The 21,916-nt window shown below is 35.0% G+C and overlaps 1 protein-coding gene across 1 annotated transcript; it reads right to left on the reverse strand.

The window, feature by feature from the left end:
- Window positions 1-2,832: 2,832 nt before the first annotated feature.
- On the reverse strand, window positions 2,833-21,049 carry LOC124200431 (N-acetylneuraminate 9-O-acetyltransferase-like). Its single transcript, XM_046596666.1, has 6 exons — window positions 20,901-21,049; window positions 18,693-18,842; window positions 14,554-14,869; window positions 12,181-12,391; window positions 4,908-5,136; window positions 2,833-3,326 (listed from the first exon to the last, which is right to left on the reverse strand). The coding sequence occupies exons 1-6, from the start codon at window positions 20,906-20,908 to the stop codon at window positions 3,068-3,070; spliced, it is 1,173 nt and encodes a 390-aa protein (XP_046452622.1). The 5' UTR covers window positions 20,909-21,049; the 3' UTR covers window positions 2,833-3,067.
- Window positions 21,050-21,916: the final 867 nt, after the last annotated feature.

Raw genomic sequence — 21,916 nt, forward strand, 5'->3', positions numbered from 1 at the left:
AAACAAAACTGGGGATGTTAAAAAAATGCGCGACCCCTTTATGTACATTTCCCTACCCCCTGGAACTGGCGCCATATATACAGCATATACTCAGATATACTCTTAACCTCTAAATGTCTAAAGGAATAATAGCTCAGTCAGTTCCATACTGAACTAGTAATTGCTGGGCTCGGAGATCCTAAGTTTGGAAACACGACGAGTGTTTCCGCGCATTTCACACGGCGGCTTACGGGCCTAGGTGTTCCCCTTTTTTCGCGATAACTCACGTTTGAGTTATCGCAAAGAAAAACTGAAAAAATCCTCTTGTAGAGGGAATAACAAGCCTTCACCCGCTTTCACCATGTTTTTTTGAAATCATGGTGAATAGCACTTTACTCGCAAATGAATAGATTTTAAGTTTGGAAAAATTGGCGCTTCCGCCATATGTTTCCATACTAAAGGGTGTGACACTTAAAAAAATTTCCATACTTAAAATATCCGATTTTTCGGCCGTAATAAAAGGTAAGAACGGGCAATTGAGGTACTGTGTAAGTGGGCACCCACCGTTTTTCGTCCTCTTGGGATCGAGAGATTGAATTGTAAAAAATACATGTAATGGTTTGAACTAATGCGCATCTTTAAACAAATATTACTGAAATAGTCCAAATAGTATCGGTACAACAAATAAAATAGTTTTTATATTGGCCATTAAATCGTGTGTTCCATTTCGTTTTCTTTTTCCTTTGGTGAAATGTCCTAGTTAACTTAAAATGTATTAAAAATAAGTTTCTAAAGCGAAATTCTTTCCTCTTTCAGAAACAAATTTTTATTTATTTTCATTGACAAAATTATTGCTTTAAAACAATAATAACAAAGACACCTTTTCTCGGGGCAAATTGTGTTTCTGGGTAAGAGATAGGAAGGAAAATTTTCGGAAAATATAGTTCATTACCCCATCGCCAGGTGCTCTTTTATCCCATAAGAATAACATGGACCGTTCCCCCGCGTACATGAGCATGTTGCCTCGCGAGTCGTCACCCCCCCCCCCCTTCATTTTTAAAGCGCTTTCGGTTTTGAACAAAGCAATTTGTCATAAACTAAAAATACGCATTTGATAGCTATTTTTTCCCCTTTTTTAAACCTAGCGGGGATAAAAATTATTGAGAAATAAAGAAGTGTGGGATCAAAAACTAAAAAACGTCAACTATGCCGACTCTTCCCTACACAACCAAACCGACTTTTAACCGAAAACCACCGCTAGTTGTATTTTTAGAAAATTTTATGAAGTGCGCAGGTTCTCTTGATTTCAATGGACTTAACAATAAGCGCAATGCATCGTGAGAAAAAACTATTGTACTGTTTTCAACTATTAAAATTCACACGCAAAATGAAACCTTAAGAAAAGCAGATGTAAATTCCTTCATTTTCTTTCCCTTTCTGAAAAGCTCCTTCTATAATTTTAAGTGTAGTTTAGATATGGATATATTTATTATGCAAATTCTATTATTTAAAAAATTCAGCTTGTTATTTGGTCAATCAAACAATATCCACTGTTCACAACATGAATTTTCGTGGAGAAGGAGAGCAATCTTTACCCGGAGAAGGAATAGGCGGGAATATGAAAGAACAAAGGGGTTCGGCGGTTTTCCCTCTTCTATTTCTTTCGGAATGGAACCAAATTCTAATGTTTGTGGGATGGGCTGCACGTAGGAGAAAGCGAAGCCAGGCACTTGACCTGGTCAGAATGCAAACGAACCGATCGTTAGAGGGAGTAGAAGCGTGCACCTGAAAAAGTTCCAGGGATTGGGGATGCCGTTCTGGGTGATATGCCGTCGTCACTAGGAGTCGACGAAGTGGTAAAAGAAAAACCAGGAGCCACACCGCGGCCACGATGTAAGGAATCCATGACCCTGTGCAAAAGTTGGTAACTTAGCAGAATTCCTGCCCACTCCAACACAGCTCGGGGGCTGTTCATAAATTACGTAGTACGTTTTAGGGGGGGAGGGGTCTGACGAAACACTACGGTTTGCTTCGGGGGGGAGAAGGTGTTTCCAAATTTACTACGTAGTGTACGGGAAAACCAAATTGTGGAATAAAATTGGAAACTCTGCTGCAGTAGCCGGGGGAATGGGGGAGGTTCTTCCAGATAGGCCTAGACTGGTAGCGCTAGGTAGCACCACTGCCATGTTAACTCCTCCTCTCGGAAATTTTCTCTGGGGCTGAAGCCAAGTTGACGAATCGATAGTGAAAATCGGAGCTAAGATATCGATCTCGCTCCTTGCCACTCCTCAATTTTTCCTCCATTCCTATACCCTACTTCCCCACACACCCGCCGTGGCGCTTATAGCTAAGGAGCAGGGCAGGCAAGCAGGCTTCACTTCCAGAGAAAAAAGCAATGGAAGGGCTCGCCATACGAGTGGCGGTACCAGGGTCTCGTCAAGTAAAAAATCAGTCAAATCAGTCTCCCATAAGCATGCACGGGAAAACCCTCTACCGGAAATCAGTTCGAACTAAATTTCCCGTGTATGCTTATGGGAGAATGATTCCACTGATTCCTCACTTGACGAGACCCAGTATTCTATAGCTCTGCCTATAACTTAAAACAGTTGTTAAAATAATTTTTTTTTTTACCTTTTATAGCCTACTTTTTCGGATATGGTTTTTAGGGGGGTCTTCGCGTTTACTACGTAATTAGGGGGAGGGGGTATCCGATTTTACTCAGCTTACCACAATAGAGGGGGGAGGAGGGGGTTCAAAAACACCAAAAAAGCTACTACGTAATTTATGAACACCCCCCGTCGATGGAAACGTAGGCAAAATGAGTAAGAAATTAGGGGACAAATGTGATTGGATGTGGGGAAGACATCGTTGTCAAAGGAAAACGCAACATACATAATTGCACAAAATAAGTACAATAACTAAGAAAAGTATGTTTTAATGATGCTTTATTTTGAAATACTTATTTATGAAAAAATACCAAATGTTTTTTGGATAAATTTGAAATATAATGTTCAAAATTCATCAACTTGGTTTTTATGCAATCTTTCTTCAAGTTTTAAAAACAAAATAAATAAGTACACTACCCTCTCTAGGGAGCTAGGGAATAAACTTTTCCATTGCAAAGATCGTTATAAAATATTTGTGTTGCTTGTGACAATGCTGCGTATCCAATGTGTATGAAATCTTGACAATTGATATAGGGTTTGGTATTAATTGGTTCAAAAGGGACAAATTTAGTTTTTGAAAAAAAAAATTCGCTTTCGCGTTCTGGAAAAATTACACAGCCACGAACATATTCCTCGGCCAAAGTATTACTTGAATCCCAAATTCGGATATTGCTTGGATTCCTAAATGTATAATATAGTAAAGAAATCTTGTTAATATATTATTATAAGTTTTCGATTAGAAATAAACCTATAAAATAGTAATAATTGTTTTTCAAAACTTTTCTGCTAGTCTAGGAATTTTCGAGATAAACTCATCCCCCCACAGCCCCCCCCCCACAAAAAAAAATTATTAAACGAAATAAATTTAGTCAGCAAAGAAAAAAATTCCACTTCATATTACTGGTAACCAATATACAGTACCTACCCAAAGATACGACGAGAGATGCTTATGTAAGCCGATATTCGCCACGTTCTCAAAAATTAATTTTTTCGCGAAAGGCAAAGATTTTATTAAGGAGCTATAAAGGTTGGATACTTCCTGAATTTTTCATATTGTTTTTTATTTCAGGAATGTGAGCTATATATAAATCTAAAAGTTTGGGTAAAACCTGTAGAAGTATTTCAAAAATCAACCACTTTGCTGCTCTATTAAATGGGGAACATCTCGGAAATACGGTCTACTAAAACAAAGGAAATCATTTTCCCATCTCCGAAAACGACATAAAAGGAGAACTCGCGACTAAACCGAGGGGTAGAATAGAAGGGGGGAAATGGGCAAAAATAATCAATGTCATTTCAATTTGCAATTCATTTGATTAGTTTTTTTTTAAATTAGAAAATAACACATATTTTAGAGCTAACGAAGCTCTTGATACAACTTCTGCCTCGTTGTAGGGATACTTGTTCCCTATTTAGAGAGTGGCAAAGTAAAAGGCTAGCAAAAAAAAATTCGTTGCCCTCCGTCAAAAACTCGATTTTTAGGAACCCGACAAAAATCGTCTTTTCACATAAGCTTCTCTCGCGTGTTCCGAAAATTTTGGGTAGGTACTGTAAATGAAACAAGATATTAAAGGGAAAATTCTCCAAGAAGAATGCTTCATTTTCACTACTTAACCCATGTTCTTTCATATTCATTCATTTGCGGAGGGAGTGCGCTCACTTTTATTTTGTCCCCCAATGCAGAAAAAGTTTGTATTTTGAGATACACTCAAAGAAACTTGTAGTACACATTTCCTTTATAAACATACATATTTTCCTAATATTTTAATAATATATATAATATTATATATTATATACATTTATAATAAATTTATCAGTTAGCGCCACCGCTACAAGAAGAAAGCACAACGGTGGTCACAATTACTCAATTGTAATTGTTTCTTTTAAAGGATGCCAAGAAAACAAAACAGAATGTTTCTGTTCAATAATTAATTTAGATTTAAGGACAGTAGAACCTAAAACAAGTATTTCCGTTCCTAGAACTACAGCAATAAACACTAGGACCAAATAAATAAATAAATCGCCACATAAGAACTTAGGTTAGGTTACGTCGGTTAGGTTCTGTAAGGATTTATAAGAAAGGTTTGGTTAGGTTGGGTGCATTTTTAAAATTCAAAAGGTTCTAGTGTCTATTGCCGTAGTGACGGTAATACTGAGAATAGGTTCTACTAAGGTTCTGTTGTGGTTTTTCAGAATGCAGTTCCATTTTGGTTTGGTGGCACTGTCAGCTACTCTAAAATAAAGTACATTATTGTAACTCACTTGATTATGTAACGAACAGCTTTGTTATATTGATGAATCTTCTCTGAGTTAATCGCAAATTTGTATATATGAGGCATCAAGCCGAAGTCTATTGTTGGATATTGGTTGAGCCAAATCACCTGGCTGTTGGTACTTAATTTATGGAGCATTCCAAAGAGTTGTTTCGCTTTTTCCTCGAACATTTTAAAGTCACCGCCATTTTCTTCTAACATATGATACACTTCTATACCTAAAAAAAAGCTTTAATAATAGAGATGACGACTACTCTCTAAGACGAATGTTTCACAATGATTGATTTTATGTTTTAACAATATGATTTTTGGAGGTTGGAAATTTTCGCCTTTGCTCTAGTAGGCGATATTTACCCTTCCTACGAAAATGAAACAAAGTAGAAATCGCGACAACACCGCGGGGTGGGATAGAAGGGGAGAAATGGGCAAAAATGAAAAATCTCATTTTCAATTTAAAATTCATTATATTAAATGAAACTCAAAAAATTTGAAAATGACACTTGTCATAGAACTAACGTAGCTCTTTATTTTGCTTTTTTTGGCGTCGTTGTAGGGTAATTTTTTCCCTAATTAGAGAGCAGCAAAGTAGCCACTTTTTAATACGCTTCTACAGCGTGTTTCCAAACTTTTAGATCCATTTGTAGCTGCCCTCCCCTTAAATATTAAAATCTGAAAAAAATTCAGGAAGTAGCCAACCATTATGGCTACTTCCAAAAAAAATTTCAACACCCTCCGTCAAAAACCTGATTTTTGGGAACGCGGCGAAAATCGGCTTTTTACATAAGCTTCTCTCCGCTTCTCTCGCGCGTTTCCAAACTTCTGGTATGTACTGTATATATAAATATTTTGAAAATAATTGTATAATGAAAAAGTGGCGGTTTTGGGTTCCCATAGAGAACCGTCAACCGAACGAACGAATCGAAACAACAAGGTAATTCTTCTGAAAAGGCTTTGTCTGAATTTTTTTAATTTGTTTTTTGGCTTCTTACATTAAACTCTAAAGATCGTTTGACTAAAAAAGAAATAATTTATGTTATTCTTGATTAAATAAAATTTTAATAAAAAAAAAACAAAGATTTTCCTCGTAAAATAGCTCTCCCCTTACCAATTAAAAATAATTTTCAGACAATGCAATGTCTTAAGACAATAAATATCTGATAAAACATCGTTCGTTGTTTTGTTCATAATCCCACGTTATTTTCAGTTTCTAATATTTTAAAATTATTCATTGTAAAATATCATGATGAAATTGCTAAATACTTTTTAAATTTAATTTTAAATAACTTTTGAAAAAACTTAAGACTTTGCTATGTCTGATAAAAAAAAGATAGAATCAGCCCTTTTGGTAAAGGACAAAAAAACCTTCAACTTAACATACAATGACAAAAACATTAATAAGTCAACTTTAAGTACAGCTACAAATCACAAGAGCAAGGAATAATATGATATTTAAAACAGAAAAATCTTAAGACAATGCTTTGTCTAAAAAAAAGAGAGAATCAGCCCTCATGGTAAGGCCGAAAAAACCTTTGACTTAACATATAATGACAAAAACATGAATAAGTCAACTTTAAATACAGCTACCAATCACTAGCGCGAGGAATAATATCGTTTTAAAAACAGACAAATCTTAAGACAATGCTTTGTCTTAAGAAAAGAAAGAATCAGCCCTCTTGGTAAGGCCGGAAAAAAAATTCAACTTAACATATAATGACCAAAATATGAATAAGTCAAATACAGCTAACAATCACTAGCGGGAGGAATAATATCGTATTTAAAACCGACAAATCTTAAGACAATGCTTTGTATAAACAAAACAAAGAATCAGCCCTCTTGGTAAGGCCGGAAAAAAATTCAACTTAACATATAATGACAAAAATATGAATAAGTCAACTTTAAATACAGCTACCAATCACTAGCGGGAGGAATAATATCGTATTTAAAACAGACAAATCTTAAGACAATGCTTTGTCTGTTACTTTGAACAAATGGAGACAAAGGTATGTCTTAAGTTGGTGAGCATATGTTGATTACAGAGTAATCAGATATTATAATGCAGAAGTCAAATAAACAAAAATAAACTTTATATGGGCCATAACCCAATTCATAGAGACAAGTGCTATAAAATGAAGAATTAGCAGTTTGTGGGGTCAAATCCCACGGAAAATTCGATCACGGGTAAAGAAAGCGATATCTTTCTGCGCGGGAAGCAGGAGAAAAGGGTGAAAGGGGGAGGGGGGTAAGGGCTTATGATGGCGTGGGAATGAAGGAAGAATACAGTATCTAAACGATTGGAATTCCTGGGGTGGATTGACCTTCAAGAGACTACAGATGATTTTATGATTCAAATATGTTTTCTTACCGCTAAACATAGTGTTTCAGACGGGATTCTAAAACGCAATGTGTAAGCTATAGCTAAACATAAGTTAAAAGCCAGCAAAGGGAAGGAAAGGGTACAGGGGGTAGGGAATAGAAGGAAAAAGCGAGTGAAAAAGGAGGACTGACCCCTTTCTTCTTCATTCTATTCTTCCCTTTCTTGACTGTTAACAGAAAGAACCTGAAAATGCCTAAAATTAGTAAAAATATAATTCTAACAGAATTTCTAAATTCTTTCCTTTTTCAGAAAACATTTTTTATTTTATTTTTATTAACTGTCTTCTTGGTTGAAAACGTAATCTTAACAAAGATACGCCTTTTTTCGGTTCAATTTACCGTGCTGAATTATAGATGGGAGGGAATGAAAGTTTATAAAAATGTAGTGATGACGCCATCGCTACGTTTTCTTTTTGTCCATAATAATAACATTTGGCTATAATACCACGCTCAAATGAGCAATTTTCCACGCGTATTAACCCTTCCCTCCTCACTTTCAAAGGGCTTTTGATTTTTTAAAATAATGCGCTTTGTTATAAACTAAAAATACGCTTATCATAGCTTATGTTTTCTTTTTTTTTATGTTAAGCAGGGATTACAAAATTGAATAATAAAATTAGGACAACAAAAAACGATCAAACTGTTCCAAGTCTTCCCTTAGCCCAAACCATGGCCCAAACCAAGTAAATAACTTATTTCAAAATCATGGCTAAAATGACCCAATAACTAGCTTATAAAATTTCTATCTCCTAAAATTATCGCTGTTAAAAAAATCCTCTTTTTCGAGTTTTGACTTAATTGACAGCATTCCTAAACACAGACAAAAATCGACAAATATGCTAAAGAATAAGGTTTTATACCCAATTAACAATACCGTTTACATCATAAATATAACGTTAAAAAGGAAAATTTGTGTTTAATAGAATTCAAGCCTTTATGGTTCTCTGGGAAAAATGGGGCTAGCAAAGTTGAAAATTTTTTTTGGTTTTTAGACTTTTCCAAACACTTGTTTAGGTATACCTTTCAAACTGAATTAATATAGGCAAATATTTTTTTGTTTAGCAAACGTAACTTTTTCGAAACATGCACAATGAATCTGGTGGGACAGAAAAAAAAATGAAAAAGGTGCATTTTTTCTCTTTTTTTACTTCTGTCAGTGAAAACAGAGAAAATAAAAACTAACCCTCTTTTAGTGACCTAAAATTCCAAAAATATTTAAAGCTTTTTTAATCCTCTCTTTATTTTATTAACCCACCACCCACATTTCTCTTTCGTGTGGGTGATGACTGCTCCTTTCCCACTTCTTTGAAGACCTACCTTTCACCAGGTCTAGCATTTACGGTACCAGATGTATGTTAAGCAAAATCAATTATGCAAATAAGTCCTTCATCTGCTGTGTTACGTTGATCAGGATTGTTGGTAAGAAATAAATAACTATTTATTGCCTTTTACATCACGATAGAAAAGCAGAGTTAGTGTGAGGTGTGGCGATCCCGCCCTGGTTTGTGAAAAATTTGCAAGTTTCAGCAAATATCCAGCTACGTTTCTTATAAAAATGACTGATTAAGTAGCTCAGTTATTAGCTTGCTGAAGTTCCAGGAATTATAAGTTTGCAAAAATTTAAAAAGTTTAAGCTGGTTATAGAATCCAAGTCCGGAATAATCCATTCCAATAATCCATTCCAAGTCCTTTATTAGCTTGCTGAAGTTCCAGGAATTAAAAGTTCGCAAAAATTTAAAAAGTTTAAGCTGGTTATAGAATTCAAGTCCGGAATAATCCATTTTATGAGAGAATAGCTTATTTTCATTTATGAATCGCAAAAAAATAATTTTTCTCAAAATTCTGGTTTTTACTGCTTGAAAATCGAAACTATAACCTTCAATTATTGAAAAGATTTTTCGCTTTCAATTTTAGTAGCTTTTCCCATTTTCAATTTCCCAAACTCCATTTAGAAGGTTAAAAACCTTCGAAAAACAAAACTCTTATTAACATTAATCAGTTATTCTTAAAAAATGCACTTTTCAAAAATTGAAATGGTGGCCTAGAAGTATGCTGAGAATTTAAAAAAAAAATTCGGTAGGTAAAATTGCGTCGTGCTTTTCTTTAGATTTTTTTTTCTTCCCTGTTACTTTAGACGTTAACTAACAAGTTTATCAAAATACCACTTCTCCACAAATTTCGAGTCGTTTTTTGGTAAAAAAGAGTTTCTGCCAATTTAACAAGCAATCCACCACTCAAGTGCACCAAATCCATGGACCACACTTTTTTTCCCATTCCGCTATGGGACCTAAAAATCTTAAATAATTCAGGCATATCCAGTTTTCCACTCCGGATTCACCTGTTTTTGCAGAATTTAAATATTCTCTGCCGTTCGGGAGATATTTAATGTTAAAGTTTGGGTTTTTTCAAATTTTAACAATTTTGGGGGGTCTTTGGTATCGCTTTATGGGTAAATGCTAACCTTTAAAAAAAAATTCTCCCAAAAGTTTGCTCGTCCATTCCTTAATACGAATCCAAAAGGAATTTAAATTCTGGATTAGATTGGCCAAGTTATTCTCAATCTAGTAATGTGTAATTTTGACAAGTTTCCCACCCAGCCTAGTCGCCATTTTTTATCACTCTCCCTCGCGTTCCTGGTGGATGACAGCCGAAGCTACGCTTTCTCGGCCTTTACTTTAGACCGGGGGACATACTGTAGGCCTTTCATATAGTCTAGTGGCCGGCAATATGAAGCCCGAGGTGCAGAGAACTCGTATGCTTCGGCTGTCATCCGCCAGGAACGCGAGGGAGAGTGAAAAAAATGGCGACTAGGCTGGGTGGGAAACTTGTCAAAATTACACTTGACTAGATTGGGAATAACTCGGCCAATCTAATCCCGAATGTAAATTTCTTTTGGATTCGTATTGAGGGATGAACGAGCAAACTTTTGGGAGAATTTGTTTTTTTTTAAAGGTTAGCATTTACCCAAAAAGCGATACCAAAGACCCCCCAAAATTGTTAAAATTTGAAAAAAACCCACACTTTAACATTAAATATCTCCCGAACGGTAGAAAATATTTAAATTCTGCAAAAACAGGTGAATCCGGAGTAAAAAACTGAATATGCCTGAATTATTTCAGATTTTTAGGTCCCATAGCGGAATGGGAAAAAAAGTGGGGTCCATGGATTTGGTGCACTTGAGTGGTGGATTGCTTGTTAAAAATAGGTCATTGGTCGCTATAATTATCTCTCTCTTTATTTATGCCTGAACAACTTATTATGAAGACGGGGCAAGTCAACTTTTATCGAGATTTTTTCGCACATTTACGTTATTTGTGAGAAAAAATATCTTAAAATAAAAGAAAGGAAAACATGTAGATCATTTAGCATAGAATGCAAAGAGGAATCTTTTATTTTAGGTGAAGGACAAGACTGAAATCAACGATTACAAAAATTATCAAAAAGTGATTCTCATAACTAACCACCTTTAACCTCTTTTAACAAGATTTTTATAAGTAAAATATTTATACTTAAGCAGTAGCTCACATATTGCTAGCAACAAGTCAAACTATAACTAAGACTTTGCTACGGGTGCGCTATAACCCAAATGAGAGGATTTTGTCACCCCATCAACCTTTTTTTTTAAATTTACAATTCAAATTACAATTAACAATTACAAATTCACAGCAATTTAGTGTGGGATTACTAGTTGTGGAGAGGTTAACAAGTTTCATAGAGTAATTTTACTTATTAATAATTTTTAATGATTAATTTTACTTTTACTTATTTGATTTTTAAATCAAACAGTTCAGATTCATACCCCACCTTTGTGTATATTTAGCAGACTTTAGGGGAGAGTAGTAGGGATTGGGAGCAATTTTTTTATTTTTTCTCCCATTTCCCTCCATTAATACCTTTTTGATATCTTTTGGTCGTCAAAATAGAGCAAAAATTCTTTTATCTTGAAGGTATTTTTTGAAAATTTTATTAGTTACAATACCAACGTAATTAAAAAAAAAACCAAAAGAAAAATGACGCAACATGCCCCTTTAACGGGGCTAGTTGGCTTTCCCTTTAATTCTAATGGAAGAACAGCAGATACGGGGGTTTATTTGAAACCTCGATTTTGATCAAAGAAATCATAATAACAACGATTTATTTTTTAAGGTTGGTTTTTATATAGTGTTCTTGGTTAGTTTTTAATATCCATAAGTAATTTGAGCTAATTCAAAAATTCAATTATTCTCAGCAATGGCAATTTTCCATAAGCCAACTAGCCCTACGGTGAAAGGCAGAAATAGCCCCAACAAGGTCATGTAGACAAAATATATTTGAAGCCACTATAATTTATTTTTCTGTTTACGCCTTTACATATAGTCGATATAGGATAAAATTATTTATTTCACTAGTATTTTTAAATATTACTATCGTTATTACAAAAGAAATTATCCGAAAAAGCTTTTCGAAAAATCTTAAATAAGAAAAGTCAAAAAGTGTTTTTACTTTATATCTTCAGAACGGCTAGTTAAATATTCTTGGAATTTCCAAAATTAGTGCGCATGATAATGGTGCACATATGGTTAAAAGCTCAATTTTTAAATTAAATACAGAGCTAAATAATTAGAAAAGAGCGACCTGCCTCCAGGCCTTTTAGCCCCACTCTCCTCTACGAGAAAAGTTAATTTTTTCTGATTGCTAAATTCCAAAAATAATGGAACAATAAGGTTTCAAAATCATAAAAGAAAAAAAAAATTTTTTTGAGTTTATAACTCTACCCATTAGCTACTTTTAATTTTCAAAACTTAGTTTTCCATTGAATGAAACATTCTTCTCAGAGAGTGGCTGAGATCCAAAGGTAAAAGAGGCTATGGAATAGCCTCCTCTAATTTGACAAATAATTTATATTATACTTAAAATAATCATATGTGGTTTTTCCGTTTTCTCCGAGATTTCCCATTCGTGGATCGTTTCCATGACAGTTTCATTAATAATAGGTCGCCATTTAAATGAGACTAGCAGTCTCAGAATTTTACTCTCAACGTCAATGTCATGGTGATGAAATAGCATGCTGTTGTTTTCTGTTTTTATTGGCTGAGTTTTTCGATCGTAGTCAGGAATAAGCTAATTTCTCAACAAGAAAGCATTTTATTTTAAATGTTCTCTTTAAACGATTGACATTTTGTTCATTTTATTTATTCGTAATATAAAATTATATATTCACAATCTCTGGAAAACTACTACATGCCCTAACTGTCTAATATCATCATTCAGTTTAATCGCAAAACGCTTTGCGGCAATTCTCTTTTAAAATGGTGGCCGGAATTTCATGGAAGATACTGTACGTATACCACAAATCAGATTATCACTAATATACCCACTATTCACACTATTCACACTATTCTGCACTTTGCTGTATCGTAACCACTTTCCAATGGTCAATATTGCTTTATTTACAAGGAAGTGTGAGACTAGTGATATCGTTGGTGCGGGATAACTTGAAAGGTATATAATAAGGTAAGAGCTTTGGAAAGTTCCAACCGTTCCGTAGAGCAAAAAAACGTCGAACTTCTCAAGTAAATCACGAGGGTTGGTGATATTTTGCTGCAAGTTTTGTTTAGCAGAGGTAATGATGAGAGATCGACGTTTTCAATTTATCTGCTAGTAAAGCGTTCTAGTATACCAATAAAAAACAAGCTCACATTATTACCTCTGCAAAAAGAAAATTGCTGCAAAAAGTACCGGTGACCTCCGCTACGTTGCGCATTAGTCGAGAAACAACACGACTTTTGGCTCTGCGGAACGGTTGAAACTTTCTAAAACTCCATAACCGAAATTAAGTTACGTGAAAAAATGAGAGCTTCAGATATTAAAGGGCCATGGCATGATGGCAGTGCTAGAGTTCTTATTTTTCATCCTTAAAAAGATGAAATTTTAATTATTTAATTGTTGTGAGGGAGAATGTGGGGACTGGCTTATCTCTGGATTCTGGATTTTCATTTAACTCCCATTCTCTCATTTTTAACGCTTAAAGTTCTACAAATTCTTAGAAAAAGAGAGTGAATGAGAAGCCTTTCGCCAATTGGTATTTTTTTTTTCAAACTGCTGATCAAATAGAGGAGACTTGAGAAAGTAGGTAGGTGGGTTAGTTGGCAACCACTGTCGAAAATTCAACAATTTCGAGCAAACTTTTGGGAGAATTTTTTTTTAAGGTTAGCATATACCCAAAAAGTGATACCAAAGACCCCCAAAAATTGTTAAAATTTTAAAAAACGCAAAATTTAACATCAAATATCTCCCGAACGGCAGAGAATATTTAAATTCTGCAAACACAGGTGAATCCGGAGTAAATAACTGGATATGCCCGAATTATTTCAGATTTTTAAGTCCAATAGCGGAATGGGGAAAAAAAGGGGGGTCCATGGATTTGGTTCGCTTGAGTGGTGGATTGCTTGTTAAACACCTCAGATTAAGTATTCAATCGCTGCTGTGTAGCTCTGATTTGAACGAGTGTGTGAGACTTGCTGGGTGAATACTGTTCAAATGGTTACTAAATTTTCGGGGTTGACAACTACGAAATAAACGGAACACCCCCCGAAATTTTGGTATGTAGCCTAAATTTTGTTTTTTTTTTACCCTAAACCAGAAAACCCCGAAAAATTCGAAGTAGAAACCCCAAAAATTTAGGAGTTAAAGCTGTAAGCAATCGCTGCTTAGAACTTACTACGATAGTTAAAACCTACTACAACTGATTAAAACTGATGTACCAGGCTTGCATTGGAAACTGTAAATATCTTTCTCATATGCACGTTGGTGTACTATTAAATAGCAGTATCGATAAATCAAAGTAATGACTGTTGTAGTGGTTAGAGTGCTAAGGCTGGCACTCGAAAGAACAAAGGTTTAATACCCGCGTTGGGCTAGTATATTTTCAGTATTTTTAACCCAAAAAATTTTCGTTGTGGATCATTCTACGAAATTTTGGTACTAACAACCACGAACCTCATATCATTTATTTTTGGGAGCTACAACTACGAAAAAGTCGTGAAATGTTTTTACAGTGAAGAAATACTTGTTTTGTTTATAATAATATTATTTAAAGGATTTTCTATACAAATTTGTACACTATTGATGTCTACATCTCTTTCTTTTTTCATAGCCTGTAAAAATTCCACTATTACGAAAATTAGTTGTGTCAAACTACCAAAATCGTCCCTAACATAAAAAACTCTCTTATAACTAAAACTAAAATATTTATAACAATAAACTGAAATTGTAATAGTTACCTTCAAAAAATTATAAAATTGTTGTCGCATTCTTGAATCTCCAACGAATACGAAATGTAATTTCTGAAAAATTTTGCTGTTATTTTCCATTACTAGATTTTCTTGATTAATGCGCTCTTCATTTAACGCATCAATACATTTTACAGCACGTCCAGTCGTATATTTCAGTAGACGACACGATTTTTGGTAAGTCCTTTTTTCTGATAACTGGCTGTTATAGGATCTGCTAACCCAATTTTCGTAATGATATGCCTTTAAATCTAATAAGTTGTTTTTACAGATGGAAAGTTCCTTTTTAGATAATGTCAAATTAATCCTGCAAAAAAAAGGAATGAACTCACTTAAAAATCCCTTCACCCACTCCAAATCACTTTTCAAGTGTGGGCTTCCCATCCAAAAAACATAAGAATAAATACGAAGGAAAAAGTCAAAAAATAATTTTTAGTTTGTTAAAAAAAAGGCCCGGCAAGGCCCCTTCTCCCGCGGCCCCTCTAGGGTTGAATTCAACATTTTGTCCTGGGCACCAAAATTACACTCTCGTCCTTTTTGGTGCACAAATAGTTTAAACATGGTGATAACAAGCCGTCCACCACTCATTGAGATCGTTTTTTTTTCGGAAAGTTTTTAAAATGAATAAATAGTGAGGGCGAGGTTATGTTGGACGCGTCAAAGGTTGAACAAATCAATTAATTATTCAACTAGTAGGAATTCATTATTTAAAAAAAAATTCAAAAATTTTTCTAATATTTCAATTTATCATGACGTCTGTCGTCGGTGTTCTTTTCGACAGGCAATGTGGTCTTAAATTTGACTGAAAGTGGGATACGGAACAAAATCCCGCCGGATAAACGCCTCCATCCATCCAAATCCAATCATAAGCTATTACTAATAGCAAATACTAAATTTGATAAACTAATAGCCGCTATTAGTTTATCAAATTTTTTATTATATTACAACAAATTTCTTAATTATGGGCAAAAACAAAAATTTATCCAAGATAACCCTTTTCTCCCCTAGATGGGTTTTTTTGGAAATGTTTCGCTTAGTCGATTTGTGAAAACCGCATCGCCTAGCTATTGTAGTTTGGGATATATTATTATAAAACTGTGGGGAGGGTTAGCCGAAATTTTGATGTTTTCGGTTTTTGGCCAGCAGTTCTCTCGTCAACTGCTGTATTTAAAAATAGTCTGATTATTTTAAAATAATGGGGTAGCCTACCTTGTCAAAATTTGTTCATATATTGTCAATATTCGGCTTAGAAGCCGATATAATTACGATTGAAATTTTTGAAAAAAAAGATTTGTTTTTTGCCATGTCGTCCTTCATCCTATAAGCCGCCTAGCGCTGGCGACAACAAAATTTTCTTCTATTTGCCTTTAGGGTCTGTTGCGGTGACCACCATCTTCAAAATATGTTTAGGCTGACGTGGGTCACATACTTTCGCTACGTTAACGAATGACTGGGTCTTAATACCGGGATTTGATTTGCGAATGATCGTATTAATACGAATTTGGTTTGCGACAACTTTCGCTAATAAAAAAACGTTCGGTCAATAGCGACAACAATCGCAAATGAACTTACATTTGCGATAGTTGTCGACAACCAAATCATGCATTTGCGACACCATTGCTAACAATGGTGATGCATTAGCGACAAGTATCGCAAAAGAATCGTCATTAGCAAAACTTGTCGTTTCTGAAATTCGTATTAAAAAGATTTTATTAAAAAGCAAATTCGGTTAACGACAAGTATCGCAAATGTACCGCTCGGTAGCGAAACTTTTCGCTACTGAAATTTGTATCATAAATATTTATTCAGAAATCAAATCGGTTAACGAAAAGTATCGCAAATGAACCGTCATTAGCGAAACTTGTCGCTAACAATATCTGTATTATAAAAACTTGATTAAATAGAAAATTTGGTTTGCGACTACTATCGCAAAAGAAGAGCAATTAGCGAAAGTTTTCGCAAACCAAATTGTTACAAACAACAAAATTTATTTTGCGACTACTGTGCAAACGATTCATGAGCGACAACTATAATCCCTTTTCAATTTTTGTTCATACTGATACACAGATATCCTTTGATAGTTTTCAACTAGAAAACTAACAGGTAGGCCTAGTTTTTAACAGTTCATTTGCTTCATTCCCCAGAAGCGTTTGATTTACAGGGAGGAAAGGAGTGCCACCTTATCATAGCTATGCTTAGATCTTTGACTTTGACAAGGTATCTACAGCAGCAGAGCTACCTTGGCTAATTACTGCTGAATTTCTTTAGGTCTAAAGAGAAGTTATAAGTTCTTGGGTGTGGTTATCCTACGTTTAACGGAGTTCACAATTTTCCTTCTTAGCATAAATGAAAGAAGATACTAGACTATATATTATAGTTAAATATTAGCTCATGAACCACGTCCATCACTGCCATATCCAAACATTTGGAGACGCTATAGTTGTCAAATGATGCTATTGTTGGTAACGCATAATTTTATTGGCGATTGTTGTCAGTAATGCAGCTTTTTCGTTAGCGATTGTTGTCAGTAATGCATTTTTTTCGTTAGCAATTGTTTTCGCTAATGCAGCTTTTTCGTTAGCGATTGTTCTCGCTAATACATATTTTTTGTTAGCGATACTTGTCGCTAATGACAGTCCGTTTGCGGTTGTTGTCGCCAACCAAATCCGTATTAAATACGATCATTCGCAAATCAAATCCTGGTACTAAGACCCGGTTATTCGCTAAAGTTGCCGTTCTCAAAAGCCCGGCTGACGTTATTAGGGAGCATTGCCTCCAACCGTAAATTTGTATGGTATAGAGGTTTTCACGCATTGCCTCTGGCGATGCATTGGAGGTAGAAGTTTTCCTTTATTGCCCCTGATAGTAAATTTGCCATGGTGGGGTTTGACGCATTGCCTCCAGTGGTAAATTCGCCAAGGTTATTTCGTCGCTCGACGAAATGGCAACGCGCGCTCACATGGACTAAAAACACACAGACTGATACTCAAACAAAATCCTCCCACTTTCTCACCTTTGTGCTTTATTGAAAATGGAAAATGGATGTCAGCGTGGTAATCAGTGTGACACAAATAGACGCTTGATGGCAATTGTAGAAATTTATCGATCAGGGAGATTGACGTAGTCACCACTGTGAGAAAATATCGATTTTGAAAGCTGCGACCCCTCCCCAGTCACCACCCCATTAGCCTATGGTGAAGGATTTATAGAATCACCCCCACCAGAGGCCGCCAAATGACCTGGATTTAGAAGTTTTTCATTAATTAACCAATCAAAGGATTTGATTTTTGTTCCTTGTGGTCGCACAGCATAATTTTTTTCTTATTTTTAAAACAAAGAAGTCCAAAATCTATCGTAAAAGGCAGCTATGGAGAGTGACAGACCGACAGATAAAGTACAACTTTTATCATAAGTGACTCGGTTAAGAAATTTTTAGAGATCGGTCTCTTTTCAGCATTTATCATGTAAAACTGAGATGTTGAAAAGATAATGGGCTAAGAAATGACTTGTGCAAGACGTCTAAAAGCGACGTTTGGCGACGCATCATGGATCAAGTAGTGTCCTTTATCTCTCGCACTTTCAGTGTCTTCTTTTTCTTCTTGCGTTCTCTTGTATTACTTCTTCTCAGTAAACCCTTTCGCTTAGACGTGTGTCTCTTGTCATAAAACAAACATCTTTCCAAATTGGTCGACTGGCATCCGGCTATTCTCTCTCTCTCGATTTGTCCTTTTATTCGATACGGGCCGGATGGCACAAGACTCTCTCTCATTCAAGTCCCTTCTCAGTCTAATATAGCTCTGCTTCACTTTCCCAATACAATAGATAGCTAAACTTTTAGCTTTGGTAATATAGTTGGGTAAGCTTGCACCGTCTTTCATTTAACACCAAGTTTGTGTATCCCTTGTACATTCAATAAAGACAAGCGCGAGATTTTATTTGTTTCATTTAAGCGTTATAGGTAATAGGTTTGCACAACCACGTATCACATGGTGGGTAAATTATGGTAATTGGTTAAGAAGTAATGTCGAGTAAATAAGTAATAAAAAAATTATAGAAATAATTAATGGGGCTAGATTATAAAGTTGTTATTGTGGGCAATGTAATATTAAGTAAAAATAATTTTGTCTTACCCTGCCATAGACATGCCAACAAAACTTCTCACTTCGCCATTTGTCATCAAATGGAAACAGCAAAAGATGATCACAAAGACATAAACCATGATAATAAATCCGTGTTTCCCAGTATAAATAGCAAGTCTTATGCAAAGTTGCAAATCGTTCCTACAGAAAAAAATACATACTTTTTAAGAATATAATTGGTTAAATTGTTACAGATTTAAGAGGGTTTTCCTTGCATAGATACAGAAGAATGCTAAACAGCATCGGTAAACCACTTTAGTGTAAGGTTTTAAGCAAGCTAGATATTTTAACAAGCTGTGCGCCACTCAAATAGACCTGAATTTTCGGAAATCACCGCTAGGGGTTATAAAAATAAACAAAAAGATGGGATTTGTTCTAAATTTTTCGCTAAGCGAATTGGGAAAACCGCAATCACCTAGTTATTGTTGATAAGGTGATATTATTTTTAAAACTGTGGGTAGGGGGGTAGCCAAAATTATGATTGCATAAATTTGATTGATTGATAAATTGATTGCATAAATTTACGGAAAGTAAAAATTTGAAGTACGAAAATCATATACAGTACCTACCGAAAGTCTTTGGAAGCCCGAGAGGACCTTATGCAAAAACGCTGTTTTTGCAGTCCTCTCAGTACTACAGTTTTTAACCAAATGCTTCCAAATTTGGTATGTACATAGCTACAGAAAATGAGAACACCTCTGATTTTTTTCAGATGTTTGTTTACATTTTCTGAAGTACTTTTAGCTGGTTCTAAAAGTCTTTGGAATGCCGAGAGGACCTTATTCAAATTAGGCCACTTTGGCCTTTTTTTGCAGTTGAACGGCTAGGGCTAGGGAAACGCAACTTTTTTTTTATCGGCCTGCGTTAGCTTTGTATCAGGTCTGATTTTCAATTGAAAGCTGTAGTACTGAGAGGACTGCAAAAACAGCGTTTTTGCATAAGGTCCTCTCGGGCTTCCAAAGACTTTCGGTAGGTACTGTACTCCTTCCATCAACCTGTATTTTCAAATCTTATTAAATAATACAACCCAATGTTATTGTAATATATTCAATTTTTATGGTAATATATTCAATTTTACCCGTTCTCTTAGTTTATTTTTAAACATTGGCTTCATTTTAAGGTTTGCTAACAACAATAGACAATAATGTTCTAAGCAATAATGTTTGAGTTTTGATTAATACAAAGAACTGTGATAGTATTTTATGTGTGTTAAAATCTTATAAGTATACAGTACCTACCGAAAGTCTTTGGAAGCCCGAGAGGACCTTATGCAAAAACGCTGCTTTTGCAGTCCTCTCAGTACTACAGTTTTTAACCAAATTCTTTCAAATTTGGTGTGTACATAGGTAAGGTAGTTAGAACACCTCTGATTTTTTCTGATTTTTGTTTTCATTTCCTGAAGTACTTTTAGCCCGTTCTAAAAGTTTTTTGGAAAGCCGCTAGGACCTTATGCAAATAAGGCAAATTTGGTCTCTTTTTGCAGTTGAACGGCTAGGGCTAGGGAAACGCGACTTTTTTTAAATAGACCTGCGTTAGCTTTATTTCAGGTCTGATTTTAAATTTTTTTTATTGATATTTTCTTGGTTTCATTTCAAGTTGAAAAACGAAATTTATAATTCCCCTTTTTTCCACTCCCATCCCTTTGTTTACTTTCGCGCCACAGAGAAAATAGGTTGGCATAGTTAAACGCGATTTTTTTTAAGAAGAGCACGATGAATCTTGTGGGACAAAAAATATTAAAAAGGGTGCATTTTCTTTTCTTTCTTTTACTTTATTCAGTATAATAAAAAAATAAAAGCTATCCCTGTTTTAGTAACCCCATCCTCAATATATTTCTAGCGCCTTTTATCTTCTCTTCCATTTACCCTCCACCCACATTTATCTTACGAGTGGATGGAATGACTGCTTTCATTACCCACTTTTGCATACAGTCATACTTCAAAAATTCTTGAACAAGATAAAAATATAACCTGTTTAATGTATATTGGCGGAAAGTATACTGGCATGCTTACTTGGTCCTTAATTCTTTCTCTCATTTTTTTCAGGAAAGAATTTTTAAGGGAGAAGAAAATACATTAAAACAGGTTATATTTATAATTCTGAAAGATCAACTCACATGATAGATCATATGAGATATTGTGCGACCTTTCTCCGCTGGTAAGACTGAAGCTGAAAACAGAAATAGCTTTGAAAACTTACGGAAACATCGATGAAATGAGTAAGAATAACGTAAATTTGGCGAATCTTTGAGAGATGCGACAGCGACTCTTGGTTGATGTGAAAGTTGAATTTAAAAAATGGCAAGAGGGAATAATTCAGTTTTGATATCTTTCTGGGATGCAGGGCAGAAAGCGTCTGACTGATCTGTATAGTGGATTTTGGATAACAATACTTATCCCTGAGGGCAATATTCATTCTCATGAATATACAAAAGTATTTAAGTTCCTGTAAGGCCTTTAGCCTCTTAGGGCATAAATGATTAGGTAGGCTCAAAAACCTTTAGTCCCGATTAGGTTCTTCTGAATGGCCCATTTCATTCGATCTCTTTTTTTAAATTTGTAATTTGAGTTTACTCTTGAAATAGTTGTTCCCGGTTGTTTTTAATCTCTTTGTAAACTCCATGGAGTAGTGAATTAAAATTGGAGAATAGTTTGGTTTGAAAATTACGTGATTATATTGCACATTCAATCTTTCACCGTTGGGTTTAGTTGATTGGTTCATCCATCTTATTAAGCCGTGAAACCATTTTCTGTGGCTGGAGGTGGTGATGGCGAAGCCCCGCTGCACCCAAGACGCGCTAACCAGCGTTCAAATATCAAATAGTAAAGTTTGATATACAGTACCTACCGAAAGTCTTTGGAAGCCCGAGAGGACCTTATGCAAAAACGCTGTTTTTTTGACATTTTCTTTGTTTCATTTTAAGTTGAAAAACGAAAAAGTAGAATTCCCCTTTTTTCGCTCCCATCCCTTTGTTTTCTCTCGCGCCAACGAAAAAAATTGTTTTTCAACTTAAAATGAAACCAAGAAAATATCAATCAAAAAAATTAAAAATCAGACATGAAAAAAAGCTAACGCAGGTCGATTTTTTTTTAAAGTGGCGTTTCTCTAGCCCTAGCTGTTCAACTGCAAGAAAAGGCCAAAGTGGCCTAATTTGCATAAGGTCCTCTCGGCTTTCCAAAGACTTTTAGAACCGGCTAAAAGTTTTTCACGAAATG

The sequence above is a fragment of the Daphnia pulex genome, chromosome 8 (genome assembly GCF_021134715.1).
Source record: "Daphnia pulex isolate KAP4 chromosome 8, ASM2113471v1".
Lineage (NCBI taxonomy): Eukaryota > Metazoa > Arthropoda > Branchiopoda > Diplostraca > Daphniidae > Daphnia > Daphnia pulex.

What these genes read in the sequence shown, in the direction of transcription:
- LOC124200431 (XM_046596666.1), bottom strand. An exon ending in GTTGGCATGTCTATGGCAGG is followed by an intron (nt 14,870 to 18,692) that starts GTAAGACAAAAT and finishes TTTTTTTTGCAG; the next exon opens with GATTAATTTGACATTATCTA. An exon ending in ACCACATATGATTATTTTAA is followed by an intron (nt 5,137 to 12,180) that starts GTATAATATAAA and finishes GCTTTTTTTTAG; the next exon opens with GTATAGAAGTGTATCATATG.